Source organism: Sminthopsis crassicaudata, chromosome 4, assembly GCF_048593235.1.
Source record: "Sminthopsis crassicaudata isolate SCR6 chromosome 4, ASM4859323v1, whole genome shotgun sequence".
NCBI classification, from domain to species: Eukaryota; Metazoa; Chordata; class Mammalia; order Dasyuromorphia; family Dasyuridae; genus Sminthopsis; species Sminthopsis crassicaudata.
This window is the reverse complement of record NC_133620.1, coordinates 281951067-281966967: the sequence shown is the minus strand read 5'-3', so window position 1 is coordinate 281966967 and position 15901 is coordinate 281951067. Positions and strand designations below refer to the sequence as shown.

General features: G+C 41.8%; 1 protein-coding gene across 1 annotated transcript; it reads right to left on the bottom strand.

Moving 5' to 3' along the window:
* Positions 1 to 183: 183 nt before the first annotated feature.
* On the bottom strand, positions 184 to 9240 carry KCNK16 (potassium two pore domain channel subfamily K member 16). The gene is made up of 5 exons (XM_074264720.1): positions 9016 to 9240; positions 4253 to 4367; positions 3652 to 3818; positions 2956 to 3121; positions 184 to 2236 (listed from the first exon to the last, which is right to left on the bottom strand). The coding sequence occupies exons 1-5, from the start codon at positions 9238 to 9240 to the stop codon at positions 2013 to 2015; spliced, it is 897 nt and encodes a 298-aa protein (XP_074120821.1). The 3' UTR covers positions 184 to 2012.
* Positions 9241 to 15901: the final 6661 nt, after the last annotated feature.

The following is a 15901-nucleotide window of genomic DNA, read 5'->3' as shown; positions in this document are numbered from 1 at the left end:
CTAGAGAACACGGAGCCCCTGGCATCTAGCCCCGCCTTGCATGCGAGGAAAATACCCCTCATCTCGTTTAGGGCCCTCCTTTCCCCCACCCACCCCAGTCCCAGCGCAGAATAAGCACCCGTGATCCTACTGCTCTCCAGAGATTGGGAAAAAGCTAAAAGGGGAAGAAGGGAACTCAGGAAAAGGGAGGGAGAAGGGCAAGGATTTAAAAAGGTCAGAGTAAGAGGCCCGGAAGAGTAGAAGAGAGAGGGAGAAAGCTGGAAAGTACTAGTGGAAGAGGGATTCAGATTCCCCCATTACCTCAGGTAACAGAGTGAAAGCCCACAGGAACTATACACTGAAGAAGAAATAGAGGCCAAGTTTATTCACGTAGGTCCATGACTGATTTACTTGTAGACTCTGGAGGTGTGCCATCTAAATGGCTTTTTTAGACCCTACTAATTTATTTCCCATTGGGTGAGGATCGTTACCTGAGGGAAACTGGAAGTCACCCAGAATCACTTTTCAATTGATTTTTCAATCAGTAAGGAATAGTGATTCAGCTTACCCTCAAATGTTGCACCTAATTTTCTACCATCCCATCATCTATTGAAACTGTGTGGATCCGGGAAGCCCATTATTTTTTCCAATTTGATACCTCTCTCTCCCATTCTCTTACTCTTCTGAAAGTCCTTGTCATTTTGTCACCTCTCATATATCAGATTACTGCCTCTTTTTCTATCAATAGAGATGCACTTGTTCCAGCCCTCCTCCCACACCTTTTATGCTAATAGATGAGAGATTAGACATTTGCTGACTGATGGGAAGTTGGGGATACATTTTTGGAAGTGACAGAGGTTTAGGCAGCATGTCTCATATGCCTAGAGCATTAAAATGGCAAAATCAGGGGTGCTCACATGCTGCCCTTTTCTGTTTACTGTTCACACTACCAGTAGGCCTTTGGGGAAGAGCAGAACAGTATTTGGAGACTTCTGGTCTTAGTCCATCCTTCTGCCCTCAGGCAAACTGACATCCTAAATTTGAGATCATGTTGTTCCCTCATCCACAGAACATCTCCCCATTCTGTTCCTTGGGAGAACAAACTTCAGAGGTCCCACACTCTTCTGGCTTGTTTTCTTTTGGTCATTTGGACTCTGGAAGAGCATTCTGTAGAAAGGATCTTATGTCATGATCTGTGAGATATATTTAAACATGGTACAGATAGAAGAACAATCACAGGTATAGGGGATGGGGAAAAGGAGAACATATCCAGGATCGTAACTGGTCCCAAGAGGAAGCCTCACTATTATATCCTAGGATTTAGAAGCTGGGTTTGTGAACAGTATTCTACACTTGAGGGCATGACTTCGCTAGCACTGCTCCTTTGGCAAGATCAGACAACAAGGTCCAGGTAACATAGTTTTACTATTTCTACCTTGTACATTTACCCTTGAGGGCTGAGAAACAGGACAGAAGATGTTCTTTCTTTGGATAACCCTCCTTCCATTGCCATCACACCTGAATCAAGAAAGCCTAAATGAGCATTGGGAAGGAGGGTACTTGAATTCTAGGTTTGTCTGGGGGGAGGGCTTGCTATTGTGGATCTTGCCATTGTGCATGAGTGAGAAGGTGTAGTCTCTTCTGTGAGTCAAGTCTAGAAGCTTGGGGTGAGGGTTGAATTTTACACATGGCTTTGGAGGAGATGGAGAAAGGGACAAGTGAATCTGAAGTGAGAATGGGTCTTTATTTTGTGCCTCCCTGTTTGTCTTTTGAATTTTTTTGGTCTTCATCAATCATTTACCTGGATATTTTAGGCTTCTTTGCTCTTGTTGGGGCCAAATTGTTAGAAGTAATAGAGGTATAGGTAGCCATTGTTGGGGAGCCATTGGAGAATGACCCAGAAGAGAAAGATATGAAGAGGGAGTCAGGGTCAGGGAAAAGAAAGACTAGGCTATTGTAAGGGATTGTGATTTTTGTGGGGGTGGAAGATAAGAGAAGCTGGGTGGGATACAGGTTAGAACTGCTCCATGAACTCATACAGCTATAGGGAGCTTCATGGGGTGAGAAAGTCCATCTGCCTCAGGAACTATTCCCTTCTTAGAGGCTGAATCCTTGCTCTGTGGCCAGAGATGCATGAGTTGGTGCAGCACCAAGGGCCCCAGAGGTAGCATGAGAGCAAGCCAGGCCAGGCCCAGGATGATCCAGACAGCAGCTAGACTCCTGTACACAGAGATGTAGTGCTTGTCAGGATCTGTGCCTGGCAGAGGAACAACAGACAGAGCAATCATATGTTAGAGTCATTCTATAAGTCCCCCTCTCCACAAATATATACTTCTGGCTTGAAGTGACCTTCCCAGGTGTTCTACATAACTATACCTAGAAGACCATTACTTCTGAGGCTGTGTGGAGAAAATCTTTTCTTTTTCCCAAAGCTATTGAGAATCCCATAAACTTAAGCCACATCTGACTCAATCTTACAGCAAAGGCCTTGGAGGTTGGTTGGGAGGGGGAGTAGAAGGAAGAATAAGGATGGACAAGGACTAGAAACTGCCTCACATTAATGTTAATAACTCATATTTAGATAGTGCTTTAAGGAGATTCATCAAAGCCATCCTGTGAGATAGGTAGTATAAGTTTCTTTCTTTAACCCCAAGGAAGAAAATGGAATCTGTAAAATCATTTGCCCATGGTGACACAGCTGTTAAATAGTTAGGGCAGATTTTGAATCCTGGTCAGCCTGATACCAGGTCTTGTGCTTGCTCTATTCTTTGTGACCCCCAGCTTTTTCCACATTATTGAGTATATGAGGGCTTACAAGCCAAGTAGCCCTCTTCAGATAGTCTTAGTGGGACTGAATCCCTGATTTCCAGCCTACCAGGCCCATTTTCCCCATCCCCTTAATCCCCAGGTCCTCTATAGCTCCTGATGTGCTTGCCCCAGGTTTCCAAAGTACCCATTCCCATTCATTTTCCTTACCTACAACGTAGTCCCCAAAGCCAATAGTGCTGAGGGTGATGAAGGCAAAATAGAAGCCCTCACCATAGCTCCAGCCCTCTACATGACTGAAGACCATGGGAGGAAAGATGAGGAGGAGAAAGGTCCCCACAGTCAGGAACAGAGCAAGGCCCAGGGTCTGCACCACCTAAGAGAGACAGAAAACTGATGGAGTAGTTTACATGGCTCCAGGGTGACATGAGGAAGGCTTGGGACCACTTCTTTAGTAAAGGAAAACAAGAAAAAGTTGGGCTTCTGCCCAGCAGCTTCTCTGGGGACATGTGGCTTGCATTCAGGGCTATCTCGTGATAGATTTTAACTCCTGGGATTTGGGGGATAATGCTCCTGGGTAATCTGACCTTTTACATGAAGAAGCAATTCAAACTAAGTTGCAATTGAGGAGGGGGACCACCTACAGACTATACTTATTCCTCCCTCCTAATTCATGGGAGAGTGTGTGAGGTCAGTTCAAGGGAAGGACATTGGCTCCATTGAGGGATGAAGGACTGGGGCCAAGTTGTAATGGGAATGTGGCTATATTTTGGGAATGGGGCAGAGATCATAAGGAGGAAGAGTGTGATCAAGAGCGAGAAAAGGGCAGGATTGAGAAGGAGCTTTCACTATGCTGGGACTGCAGTGAGGACTAGGGAAGGGCCATAGACTGAGGAGAAGTGGTACCTGGTAGCGTCTTGGTCGATGTCCCCAAGTCTCAGTTGTGACTAGGTGAGACCTTATTCCTGTTCCCAGATGGTTGAGAAACACCACATTGAGTGGGATTCCAAACAGGGCATAGAAGATGCAAAAAATCTGACCTGCTTCTGTGCTGGGGGACAGATTTCCATAGCCTAGAAAGGGAGAGGATTGGGAAGTAGGATAAGTGGCAAGGCTTATATCGAATGCAGATTTCAGGATGTATATATATATATATGCCTTACAATCTCCCTCTCCCCAACCTCCGATCCCTGCAAATGTATACACACATATACAGATGTGTGCATATATTGAATACGTATATGTGTGAATATAAACATATGTATATACATGCCCATATTTTATATATATATATGTATAATTATATATCACAATCAATTTTGAGTGGGTAAAGTGGTAGCTAGGAGTTCCCCTCATTGAGAAGTAACGGATCTGAAGACAGTGAGTTACTGGGGATGGAAATAGGAGTTAGTGCTGTTGAAAGCCTATAGGGTTTTCAGGATGGGAAATGCCAAAAAAGAAAGTCTAGCCCTCTTCCCTTCCCTCCGACCCCCCAGTTCCCCATTACCTATGGTAGTGACAACTGTTCCTGCAAAGAAAAAGCTGTTGCTGAAGTCCCAGTTGCTGGGGTTGGTGGAGTTGCCAGTTGGGTTCACACCTTTCTCCCAGGCTTCCATAATGACCTATGCCAAGTACGAAGTATTGGGGTATGGGGAGCATGGAGACATTGGGTGTTCAGGAAGGAGGGAGGGACAGTGTTAGATGGAAGTTATTTACATTACAAGAATGATCTGGGAAGGAAGGGATACAGAAAATGGTTCTGGGAAAGTGAGGAACTTTCTGAATGGTAAGATGGAATCATGGGGAGCAGTAGATAGAGCACTGGTCCTAGAGTCAGGAGGACCAGAGTTCAAATTCACTTCAGATGCCTATTGTTTAGGGTCACAACAATCACATAATCCTGTTTACCTCAGTTTCTTCATCTGTAAAGTTCAATGGAGAATGGCAAACTACCACTCTAGGAATCATGGAGTGATAGAGCTACAAAGGATCTTAGAGGGCATTTAGTCCTACTCCACTCCCATTCTACAGAAGAGGAAATTGAGACCTAGAGATAAAATGATGTGGCCGAGTTCACACTTGTAATTAAGGTGGCACTTGAAACCAGATCTTCCAAGGTCAGTGCTCTTTTGTCCTTGGAAACATGCAAATGTTCAAAGGCAGGCTATGGGATCTTATACAGATGGGGGCTCCAAATATAAAGCTTCCTTATATTTGTTTTTCTGGAGGTGTGAGACAGGGGGATGGACAGAATGGCGTGGGGTATCCCTTAGGTTTGTGTGACCTGGTACTTCTCCTCTCTAGAATCTGTAGGAAAGCCAACAAGGAGTATACATGCAGGGCCTTCTTTTATGTGTCTTTAGGTTGGGAGATGGGTCCTATTCCTTCTCTCCTCTTGCCTTAATGGTGACCTGGAAATCTTTAGGCAGTGATTACTGCAGCTTAATAAGGCTTTCTTGGCATCTGGTGGTGAGTATGAGTGTATGTGTGTAGAGTGGGAATAGTTTTCCTTAGCCTTAGCTTCCCATGAGAAATGTTTCCTAGCCGGCTGACTGAGTTTAGGGCCTGGTGAGAGTGAAGTGGCCTGGCCTGGCCAAGGGAACATCGTCATACAGCACCATCTGCTTTTCCTCAGTCTGACAGCCTCCGGTCCCCGAAAAAGCCCTTTACACCCTTTCCCATAAACCCCAATGAGAAAGGATTTTAAACAGCAGCAGTCGTCAATACTCTGTTGGCAGATAGAGATGGCTGTCCTGCTCATCTTTGGTATTTTTTAAAAAATCATTATTTTTAAAAATTGAGACAGTTATTTTAAAAAAAGCTGGGGGAAGAAGGTATTTCACATTTCTAAAGAGTCATGGCAACTTGGGACCAGGACTTTTATCCCTAATGGGGGACACAAGGGTGATGGTGATGGGAGCAGCAAGGAATAAAATCATGTTACTCTCAGTGATGGGTTTTGAATGAGTCCTCAAAGAGATTTTTTAAAAGAAGTCTTTAAGAATAGGGGGTACCTACTCCCAAGCCCTGCTCAGCTCCCTATGTTTGGGATAGCTGCAGACCAGCCTAGAGGCCCTGGGGAAGGATGAGAAATAACTACATTTTCTCTTAAGTAACAACTCTTTTAAGAGTGAAAGCAAGAAACCTTATACCCTCTTTACGGTGAGGTAAATGGTAAAGACAAAAACAGTAACAACAAAATGAAATTGTGTTTCATTTGTATTTGTATTCATTTGTAATTGTAACTATCACGGATGGCTCCTGAGAAGAGAGGAAAAAATGCAGTCTTTTTTGAAGACTGGAATTAGATTTAGACTGTATCCATTGGTTTCCCCAAAATGCCTTCCCCCCTTTCCTTATTATTTTAAGGGATGACTAACTAGGCAGGGAAGGAGGAGGCATATATACAGAAATAGAGGTGATGAACAAAATATATCAATAAGAACGGGCTTTGTAAAAAAAAATTCTCATGAGAGCTGGTCCAGATGAACAAGAAGTATGTGTCTTTTGGGCTTTTGTACAGGTGGGGAAGGGAGAAAAACTTTTGTAAGTCACTTACCTATCAGAGGGAGTCAGTGACAGAGAGGGTAAGTAGCAGCATTCAGGAAACCACAGATTCCTGGTATTGGTGTAATATCAGAAAAGCTTCCTAATGAAGATGAACACTCTCTTGGTATCATGGAAGCTGAAATTCCATGTTTCCAACTCCTCATAGTAGAACCTGAACCATCAGGATCTCATTGTAGTTTAACTATCCTTAGGAATATGAGTGATAGACTACAGGAAATCTTCATCAGACTAATACTCTCTCTGGGAATGTAGTCTCTAACACATTCCTTGGAAATAGAGTAGTAAATTTCTAATTGTCACACCAAAAAAAATTATAGTCACAGCTAAGAGGCAGTGTAGTGTTCAAATCCTGCCTCCAGAAGTTACTAGCTATATATCCAAGGGCAAGATATTATATTTTCTTGTGCTTCAATTTCCACATGGTTAAAATTAAGATACACCTATGGGAGGATTCAAATGAGTCAATGTATAAAAATCTTAATGATGTACTGTATAAGTTCCCTGCTGGCATAAGAAGACAAGAAGGGGGCAGCTAGGTGGCGCAGTGGATAGAGCACCAGCCTTGAATTCAAGAGGACCCAAGTTCAAATCTGGTCTCAGACACTTAACACTTCCTAGCTGTGTGACCCTGGGCAAGTCACTTAACCCCAGCCTCAGGGAAAATAAAATAAAATAAAATGATTGTAAATCAAAAAAAGAAGAAGAAGAAGAAGATAAGAGATGCTGGTGAGTGTTTTGTCTTTGCTCTTAAGACCACATACTCTCCTAAGGGTCCTGGGAACATTCCCTTGCTTCAAGGTCAAACTCTTCCTAACTAGTGATTTCACAGCTTCTAGTGATCATTCTAATGATTAAGGGAGACACTAAATTACCCTGATTAAGGCATTTACTCTCTCAAGAGTTCCAGGCAATTCTCTAAAAATCTTCAGGTGAGGAAAAGTAATGACCCTCCTCCATCCCCCAAAGCATTGGTAAAGGACATTTTTTTTCATACATCCATTCCATAAAACAAAGAAATCTGAGACTATTCTCTGTGATAAAGTTTTATGTCTAGGTGTAAACATGTAACTTGTGAGTTTTTAGACAGGGTAAAAACACTAATTTTGTGGAAAAGGCAGAGTAGTAGGAAAGGGATAAACATTTAAGTGCCTGTTATGTGCTAGGCAGGCACTGTGTTGCATGCTTTATATTTTATCTAATCTTCACAAGTCTGAGAAGTGGGTAATATTATCTCTATTTTACAGTTGAGGAAATTGAGGCAGACAGAAGTGACTTGTTTAGGATTACAGCAGCTAGTAAGCAATCTATAACTCTGGTTAGCACATATAAACTAGTAATCCAGAGGGGCCTAATGATCTGCCAGCTGCTACTGTTCTGTAATTGTGTACCACCAGGTGTCATGATAACAGGCTTAGATCAATTAATAACTGTAAGAGTTAAAAAAAAAAAACATAGCCCACAAATATGCTGTCCAATAAATTCAAAGGCTTGAATGTCTGTTATTTAACCCATGCTGCAGATCAGTTCTGCTCCTGTTCAGAACTCTATTTAGAGCAGTGCTTTCCACAACCTATGGCTCCTCCATTTCACTGTCCAAATTCCCATGCCCCCTCCTTCGTTTAGGCCCCTTGAATCTTAAGTCTTATTCAAACTGGGAGTTAGTGGTTCTAACTTTTGACTAGCAGAGTCTGGAGGGAGGAAGGAGATATGGATAGATTCTGAGGCAGGAAAAGCTCTTCTCTGGGGGGAAAAGGGTCCTGGCTTTTAGAATCTTTAGCAAACTTTCCTCAATGAATATATTGGCCAATTTTTTTCAAAATTCCTCTCAGTACTTTAACATGTCTTATACTCTTGTGTGATCTTAGACAAATAATTGTGTGTCTTTGTCCCCTCCCCTTCTCTCTACTCCACCTCCCAAATTAAAATGAGGAGTTGCATGATCTCCCAGGACCCTTCCAGCTCTAAATCCAGTGACTATAATTTTATACTTGTTGATCCTATTTTCATTTGTTAAATCATTTCATCCTCTTCTCATTTCAGATCATTTGAATATGAAGTCTTCCCAACTCAAAGGCAGAGACCATATCCCCCTATCTTTGGTATCTGCCACAGAGGCCATGACAAGTTTCTTTATTTTGAATCTCTTCTTTACCATCTGATTCTTCCCATGTGTTGTTGGACCAGGGAATGCTCAGAATCTGGGCAGAGCAATCAAAGAGATTCACGGCAGGGGGTGGAGGTGGGAGTGAGTGGGATTGAATAGAGGAACTCACTCATAAAAAACAGCTTCCTTACTTGGGGTTAGTCACTGCAGGGGATTGGACAACCATAGCTGCCTATTTTTCCTGGACCTGAAACTTCAGGCCCTTCCCATTGGAGGAAAGCCCAATGACAGCTTTTATGGACATTTAAGTATAGCACAACTGTTGTCCAAAACATACATTGTAACTAAGCTGGAGGTAGGCCAAGAGTACAGAGGCTTTGGGGACCAGTGGTCCAGAGAAATTGGACAAAGTTACTCTTAATGCTTTCCCCTCCCTCCATTTTTCTATTTCCCAATTCTGACTTCCCCCAAACTCCAAAGCCATCCAAGTTCAGTGCTTCTTCCAGCTTTCCTTTCTGAGTTCCCCTATCCAAGTCCTATCATTCCACCTCCCCTGTCTTCTTCCTCCCCACCCTAGCCCCACCTCTCCATATCACCTGCACAAACCGTTCCAGGGCTTGCTGGTCCAGGCAAGTGTAGTTTTCTAGGAAGCGTAGCTTTTCCAGCTGGAATTGGTTTCGGGACTGAGCTTCTGCTTGCTTCTCCAGCAGCTGGAAGATGGCAGCACCCAGCAGCAAGTAGCAGAAATAGCCCAGCAGCAATGAGAGAGTCCAACTGCCCCGCCAGTCAAAGAGCCCCCAGCCAGCCATGACTCTGGCCATGAGTAGGGCTACACCACACTGGAGAAAGTAGTGCCCTCTCTGCTGAGTGCTTACTTTTTTCCTGGCTCTACTGGGCAGGGCCCCCCTCAAGCTCTATTCCTTCCCCACCACACTTGGCTGGCTGAGCTGGGAAGTCTGTTTGAATAGTGCAGTGTATCTCAGCCCTGCTGCTCAAAGTGCCATGAATGCAAACAGGTCTGACGTCCCCTGATCTGTATGTCCTTCCACGAGTAGCAGCACAATTAGAGGGACCTCTCCAGGAGGCTGTGATCTTCTGAAGTCATCCTACCTTTTCCTTTTCTGCGGTCTCATCATTTCTTCTCCTTCCAGCAAAGTCAGGTCTGACCTTAGGTTGCTGCATCAGCTCCCTAGCTTTTCCTTATCTTTCGGACCCTAAAAGCTAGAGCCCTTTGAACTCCAAACTATAGGAGTTTTGGGGAAATCAGAATTTGTATGGACTCTCCCCTATACTCAGTTTCCTTCATTGTAAAATCAGGTTATAAGAACAGACCCATTTGCCAGGAGAAACACACAGAAGTAGGGGACAGGTAGAAAGACTGCACAGGTGGAGGGAAGATAAGGATGATTATGATTAATCTGAGTGACAAATCAGAGCAAAGCAAGCATAAAGCCGACTGTAATATTCAGAGGCACTTCACTTAAAAAAATATTATCTTTTGTTTCTCTATCAGCTGCATTTATCAATAAATTCCTTTCCTGACCTGAGAGCTGCCCTTTAAAGCAAAGAATTAAACAGATGTTAAGAAAACCCAGTTTCTCCAAACTAACCAATACATTATGTTGAATATTATATGTGGACTTTCTACTTTAAAAGTGAGAAAGAGAATTGGATAAGGAGGTTCAGTCTTGCTGGATGAAATGTCACAAATGCCAACCCCATTTTGTCCCTATTAATGTCATTTTGAATCTTTCGCTGGGGAGTGGGAAAGGAAACCCTTTTTTCTGAGGTAGAGGGGTCATACTGTCCATCCCTCTTAAGCAGAACATGACAGGATGATGGCCACCGGTTGTTTATACCTAAGACAATATGAGAGGAGAATCTCTCCTGCCGGTTTGTTTTAGGTAAGCCTCTACCTGGTGAATCCTCTCAGTTGTAGGAAGGTTTAAAACAGAGAACACAAGGAGACATTGATAGCCGTCTATATGTGGAGAGCTATCATATGAAAAAGGAGCAGGATTTTTTTGTTTGTTTCTAGAGGGAAGAACATGTGGCCATGAGTGAAGTTTAAGCTTCATGTCAGGGAGATAACTCCCCCTGTATCCTTCCTCAACCCAAATGTCCTGTGAGAACCATGTAGAAGCAGAACGGGACTGCTTTGTGAGGCAGGGACATGTCTTTAAAGATCTTCAAGCAAAGGATGGATATATTATGGTAGGGGGTTGAGAACACATGGAAACTGAGATGCCTTCCAACTCTAAAATTGTGATTCTTCAATGGGAGGATGGCACAGGGGACCTCTTCAAAATTCTTATCATGACGTTTTCCAGTAATAATGGCTAAGCATTTATATAGAGCTTTAAGGTATGCTAAGTATTTTACAGATACTGTCTCATTTGATCCTCACAAATAACCTTGGGAAGTAGGTGTTGTTAACCCCATTTTACAGATGAGGAAACTGAGGTAGACAGAAGTTACATGATAATTGAGAAAAAGATAGGTGAGAGAAAATGAAGTGTGATAGAAAGGCCATCTTGGGGTGTGGTAGGGAGAATGTCACCATTCTTAAGTATCATTTTAGGATTGCTATAGGACTGGATTTGGGCAAAGTAGTATATTTGGCCTAGAAACTGTCTTTAGTCTCTCACCTCTCCTATTAGTAGCCTTTTACTGTTTCCTCATATTCATTCCAGTCTTTTCCTATCCCATGTTCCAAATCTTACAGGGTCAGACATCCATCAAGACAAAAGTTGTCAATTGACAGCTAAGCTGTAAGCCAGTGGTGACCCCTTTTAAGGGTGGATGATCTATTTCCATACATATATTCCATAAATTCAACTTCTCTCCCTTCTTCCCTCACTGTATCTACACATGCATATATAAACCCATATCCATTTCCCTACAGCCATATTCCATATGCATTGCTGATATACTCTTGTTTGGTACTGGAGAAGCTAAGTACTGGAAATTCAGAATGGAAAAACTGATTTTTGGTTTAGCTTTTTTACTTTGACTAGTGACAGAATGGGGAGCAATATCCACTTGAAGAAATGCCTGCTTATGATACTCAAGTCACATTTTTAAAAAGGGGCTTGACCAAAATGTCGTGAAAGCCTAAGGAATATTGCTATGGAGATTCATATTTTGGGCCAGTGGAGGGCTGCTTAGGGTCCCCTTGGGTCACAACATTTAAGCAACCATGTAATCCATGTAATCCATCTATTTATAAATTTGGCCTTTTTTCTTTTTCTTTTTTCCTTTTTAGCATGTCAGCAAAAATTCTCTACAGACTCAATGAAGTTTGAGTAAGAATTCATTATTCTAGGGTTTCTCTCACTGTCCTTTCATTACTGGAGAAGGTAATAGCTACAGCTAAGATGGACAGACAGAAGGCATGATTTACAATCTCCTGAATGGGGAATTATTGCACTTAATGGGAAGAGCTAACTTGTGCTTCCCAAGAGTGGGGGCCAAAATCAATTAATGGAAAACTTAATGTGACTGATCCTATTGGTGGAGCTTGATCTGACATCTGGAGATGATAAGGGATGTTTTGAGGCTGAACTAATTAGGAGGTTGGAGGAAAAGAAGGAAAAACAAAATCCCCAAATCGATTGAGTGTACAATGTAGAGAGAGAATACTGAGTAAACACAGCATGGAGGAGGCTCTTTCCAACTGAATAGCTCCTGAGATAAGGAAAAGAACAAATCACCTACTTACCTATCTGACATAGGTATTCTTCCATGGATTGACCCAAATAAATGTGTGTGTGTGTGTGTGTGTGTGTGTGTGTGTGTGTGTGCGCGCGCGCGCACACACACACACACATAAATGGAAAAAAGCACATTTTAAAAATTGTAACCAATGAGTTAGTTTAAGTGCTTCTCTACAGCTTCTTTACAACTCTCTTCTGCTGAGAAAAGGGCAAATCAAGAAGGAACCGTATTATGGAACCACAGCCCATCACCCTCAAATGATATAACTTATAGAAATCACTTTGCAACTCTTTTAAGTACTATGTAATTGCTAGCTATTATCATTAGTATTAATATTAGAGATAGGAAAAAGAAAATTAAATGGGTTCTCTAGATTAAGAGCTAGTAAACATCTGAAAATAGAATTTGAACTCAGGTCTTGCCATGCTGTTAGTACCTATAAACTTAGAGCAGAGATAGAAGATGGCTCCCAAAAGAATTTAATGAAAGATTTTGGAAGATTTAAAAAAATAAGTCCTGAAAGGCTTCCAAAACAAACAAATGGAAACTATAATAATGTCTCCAAGTTCCTACATAAGATGCTAAGTTCATCAAGAAGTTAGCGGAGTTATACTGTGCTCAACAGAAGGGGGAGGGAAATTCTCAATGGTGACTTAAAGATTCCCCCCTCCCCTTTTATTGTTCAGGTTTCTAGGAAGAAGAACACTCTTCTATTTCATTTCTTTCTCAGTAAAGAATTTCTACATTTCTACCTACAATTTCTGCTTCTGTGTCTTATCCAACTCCTGCCTTCACTAACACAGTGCCAGTTATTAGTGATTTCCTGGTCATTTTTGACAGTTTCCACTTTGTTTTCTTCCTGTATATCAAGCATTATCATTTCCTCTCTAACCTGGGTTCAAGTTCCTGGCTTCTAAAGCATTCAGGGCTAAATATAGAGCTCAGATTTTCACAGTAAGCCAATTATTTTCTATTCTTATATACACAATGATAATACTACTTCCTATATTCTCAACTGACACCTTTTCCTCTCCCCCCTTCACCTGATCCAGGCCTATCAACAAACTATTCCCAAACACTCCCCTCAGTAAATCCCCATATAGTCAATGTACACACACACACACACACATTGTGTTTCCACATTCCCTATACATTTCTCTACATATCCTACACATCTTCTACATCCTCTCCTCATCCAGTATGTAATTTCCAGCCCAATTTTCCCCATTCTTTTTCTCCTATTCCACATCAAGTGATGAAACCTGTTTAAGCTGCAGAAATTAAAAAAAAAATCACTCCTTTACATAAACTTTTAAAATGCTTATGTTTATTTAACATCCCCCGCGCACACACACACACACACACAGCCTTCTTTATCATATCTAAATGAGCAATGGTGTACTGGAAAGAACATTAGATGAAGAGTCAGCTGTATTCTTAGAATCTAGTCCTAACCCTGTTAGGATTGTGTAATATTAGTTGGGTCACTTCAATGCAATATTTATTAAGTGATTACTATGTACAAAGCATATCCTGTCTTTCAGCTTCAGTTTTCTCTTTTGTCCAACGAGGAGGCTTTTTAGATAGCATCTCAGGTCCCTTCCAGTTTTGACCTTCTTTGATAATTTATGAAAAAAGAGAGAAGGATGATTTCTTTCAGTGTGGCAGGATATTTTGTGAATGGTCCACTTTGAGAACCACTGTCACTGTTTCTATATAGACATTGTCTTTCTTAAAGCTCTGTTTTTACCTTCAGGAACACAACAACATTGTTGGCTTTCTTTGACTTCAAGGACACAATTTGGTATGGGTGAACTTCCACCTGAAATTTAGTTTGCCTCCAAATCTAGAAGGCACAGAAGTTTTGAAAAAATCTTTTCACACATTAGAAAAACAAAACCAAACAAAACCAGCAACCAAAATACCCAAACCAAAAATTTGCTAGAAATTGGCCTTTTAAAAAATCTGAGAAAAATCTTTTCGGAGCACTGTTTCTGCTGCTTTAGAGATTTGCAGGCAAGTAATCCAAGCATGATTCTGTGCCAAAGGCCCTGTGTCAAGGTGGGGATGATTTAGAGATGGTGCTTTGTCTAAAAACCATCACATGACAACCATTCAGTTGCTGCAAATGCCCCTTTAAAAGATAAAACTTCCCCAATTTGCCTTCCTTTCCTCATTTTACCTCTTTGGCTTTGCCCCAGTCTGGCTGGCTTCACGGGGCTACCCCATACTTCCCTGCAAATAAGGCCTTTGGATACAGAGGATAACTGCCTCCAGCTGGAGATTTGGAATCAATAGTACCTAACTAGCTCCAGTGTACACAGCTTTCTGTCATATCTGGTCTTTTCCCTGGGACAGCTGTTGATTTCATGACATTTCATGGACACTTCCAAACCCATTTCAGGTCTTGCTCTTGTGAGGTACATGTATCCACGAACATAAACTGCTTTAGATTCTTTTCAGACTAGTCAGGTTTAAGGGCTGTATCAGTGTGATGTGTGTGGTGTGGAGAATATTGGTCCAGAGCTAGGGAGGCAAAGACTCTTGTCCTGGTTCTGTTCATTTGTAGGTGGTTGATCACAGGCAAGTCCTTTCCCCTCCATGGACCTTTATTTACTTATATTTAAATAATGGGAGTTGGATTAAATGATCTCCTAGGTTCTTTTCAGTTTTAAAATTATATTTTCATATGCAAACCATTTTGCCCTAGTCCTGGAGGGGGAAAGGGTCCATTTTACATTTTCCTTCCAAAGTTTTCAGTCTTTATCCGTATCAGACAGAAATTGCAAAGACAGTGGGCAATTTCTTTTATTCAATTTGTGGTATCATCAGGTGCTCCTAATTTGTTTCAGTTTCCTAAGGTTCCCCATTTTCAGTTTTCAAAGGACTCCAGCCAGGCTAAGGCCTAAACAGACCACCTAACCATTGGCCTTGTACCACTATTTCCCTGCCTTGTGTACTGAAAAACTAAAATGTTCTAGGTTCTTAGGTTGTCCCTATCATGGCTGAATGAGGAATGATATGAAAGAGGCAGTAGTTCTTCCTGAGTCACAAAGAAACAGAATCACAGTCATTTATGTCAAGATCCTCTGAATTTTGGACTATCTACCCAAGACTCTCTACAATGATTTTTGTCCTTTTCATCTACTCCCAAATGTCTGCATTTCAGCTGAGTGAATGACTGTGACTTTGTGCCCCACTGAAGCTGGGAATTACTCAGGTAATGGCAGACAATTTGGTCTAAATTATCAGGATTAACCATCAAAATATCTCTTGTTCAGGAGACAATTTGGCTCTCCTCTTCTTGGATCCAGTCTAAGTTATTGCCCTTTCATTCTGGGATATAAGCTTTTTATTTCTCTTTATTATTTGATAGGCTTAGATTTAGTGAGAATAGGTTGGGGGAAAGAAAAGAGTGGAGCACAAATCTCCTAGCTCCATCTTGTAAAACTGCTGTTTCGTAATCTCGAAGTATCCAAGTTATCCCAAAAGTAAGACCTTCTTGTGACCCCACATTATTTTTAAAATAAGGGAAATTATTTAAAAAATACAAAACAAACACAAAACACTCCCAAACTCAGCCCCTGGCTGGTGCCAAACCCCTAGCATGAAAGGGCATTAGACTTACAACCACGAGTAACACAGTGCAAAGATTTCACCTTCCATTTGGGTCTGTCTCTCTACTTCCTGCCCCCCACCTCAGCATGTCCCACCATTCCTGAATGTCTCTGGGACGCCATCCTTACAGAAACACAAGGCTTTCCA

Excerpts from the sequence above, each read along its gene's own strand:
- KCNK16 (XM_074264720.1), bottom strand. The coding sequence starts at position 9,240 with ATGGCCAGAGTCATGGCTGGCTGGGGGCTCTTTGACTGGCGGGGCAGT. Across the intron at positions 3,819-4,252 it reads AACAGTTGTCACTACCATAG|GCTATGGAAATCTGTCCCCC; the intron begins GTAATGGGGAAC and ends CTCCCTTTCTAG. Across the intron at positions 3,122-3,651 it reads ATCGACCAAGACGCTACCAG|GTGGTGCAGACCCTGGGCCT; the intron begins GTACCACTTCTC and ends TGTCTCTCTTAG.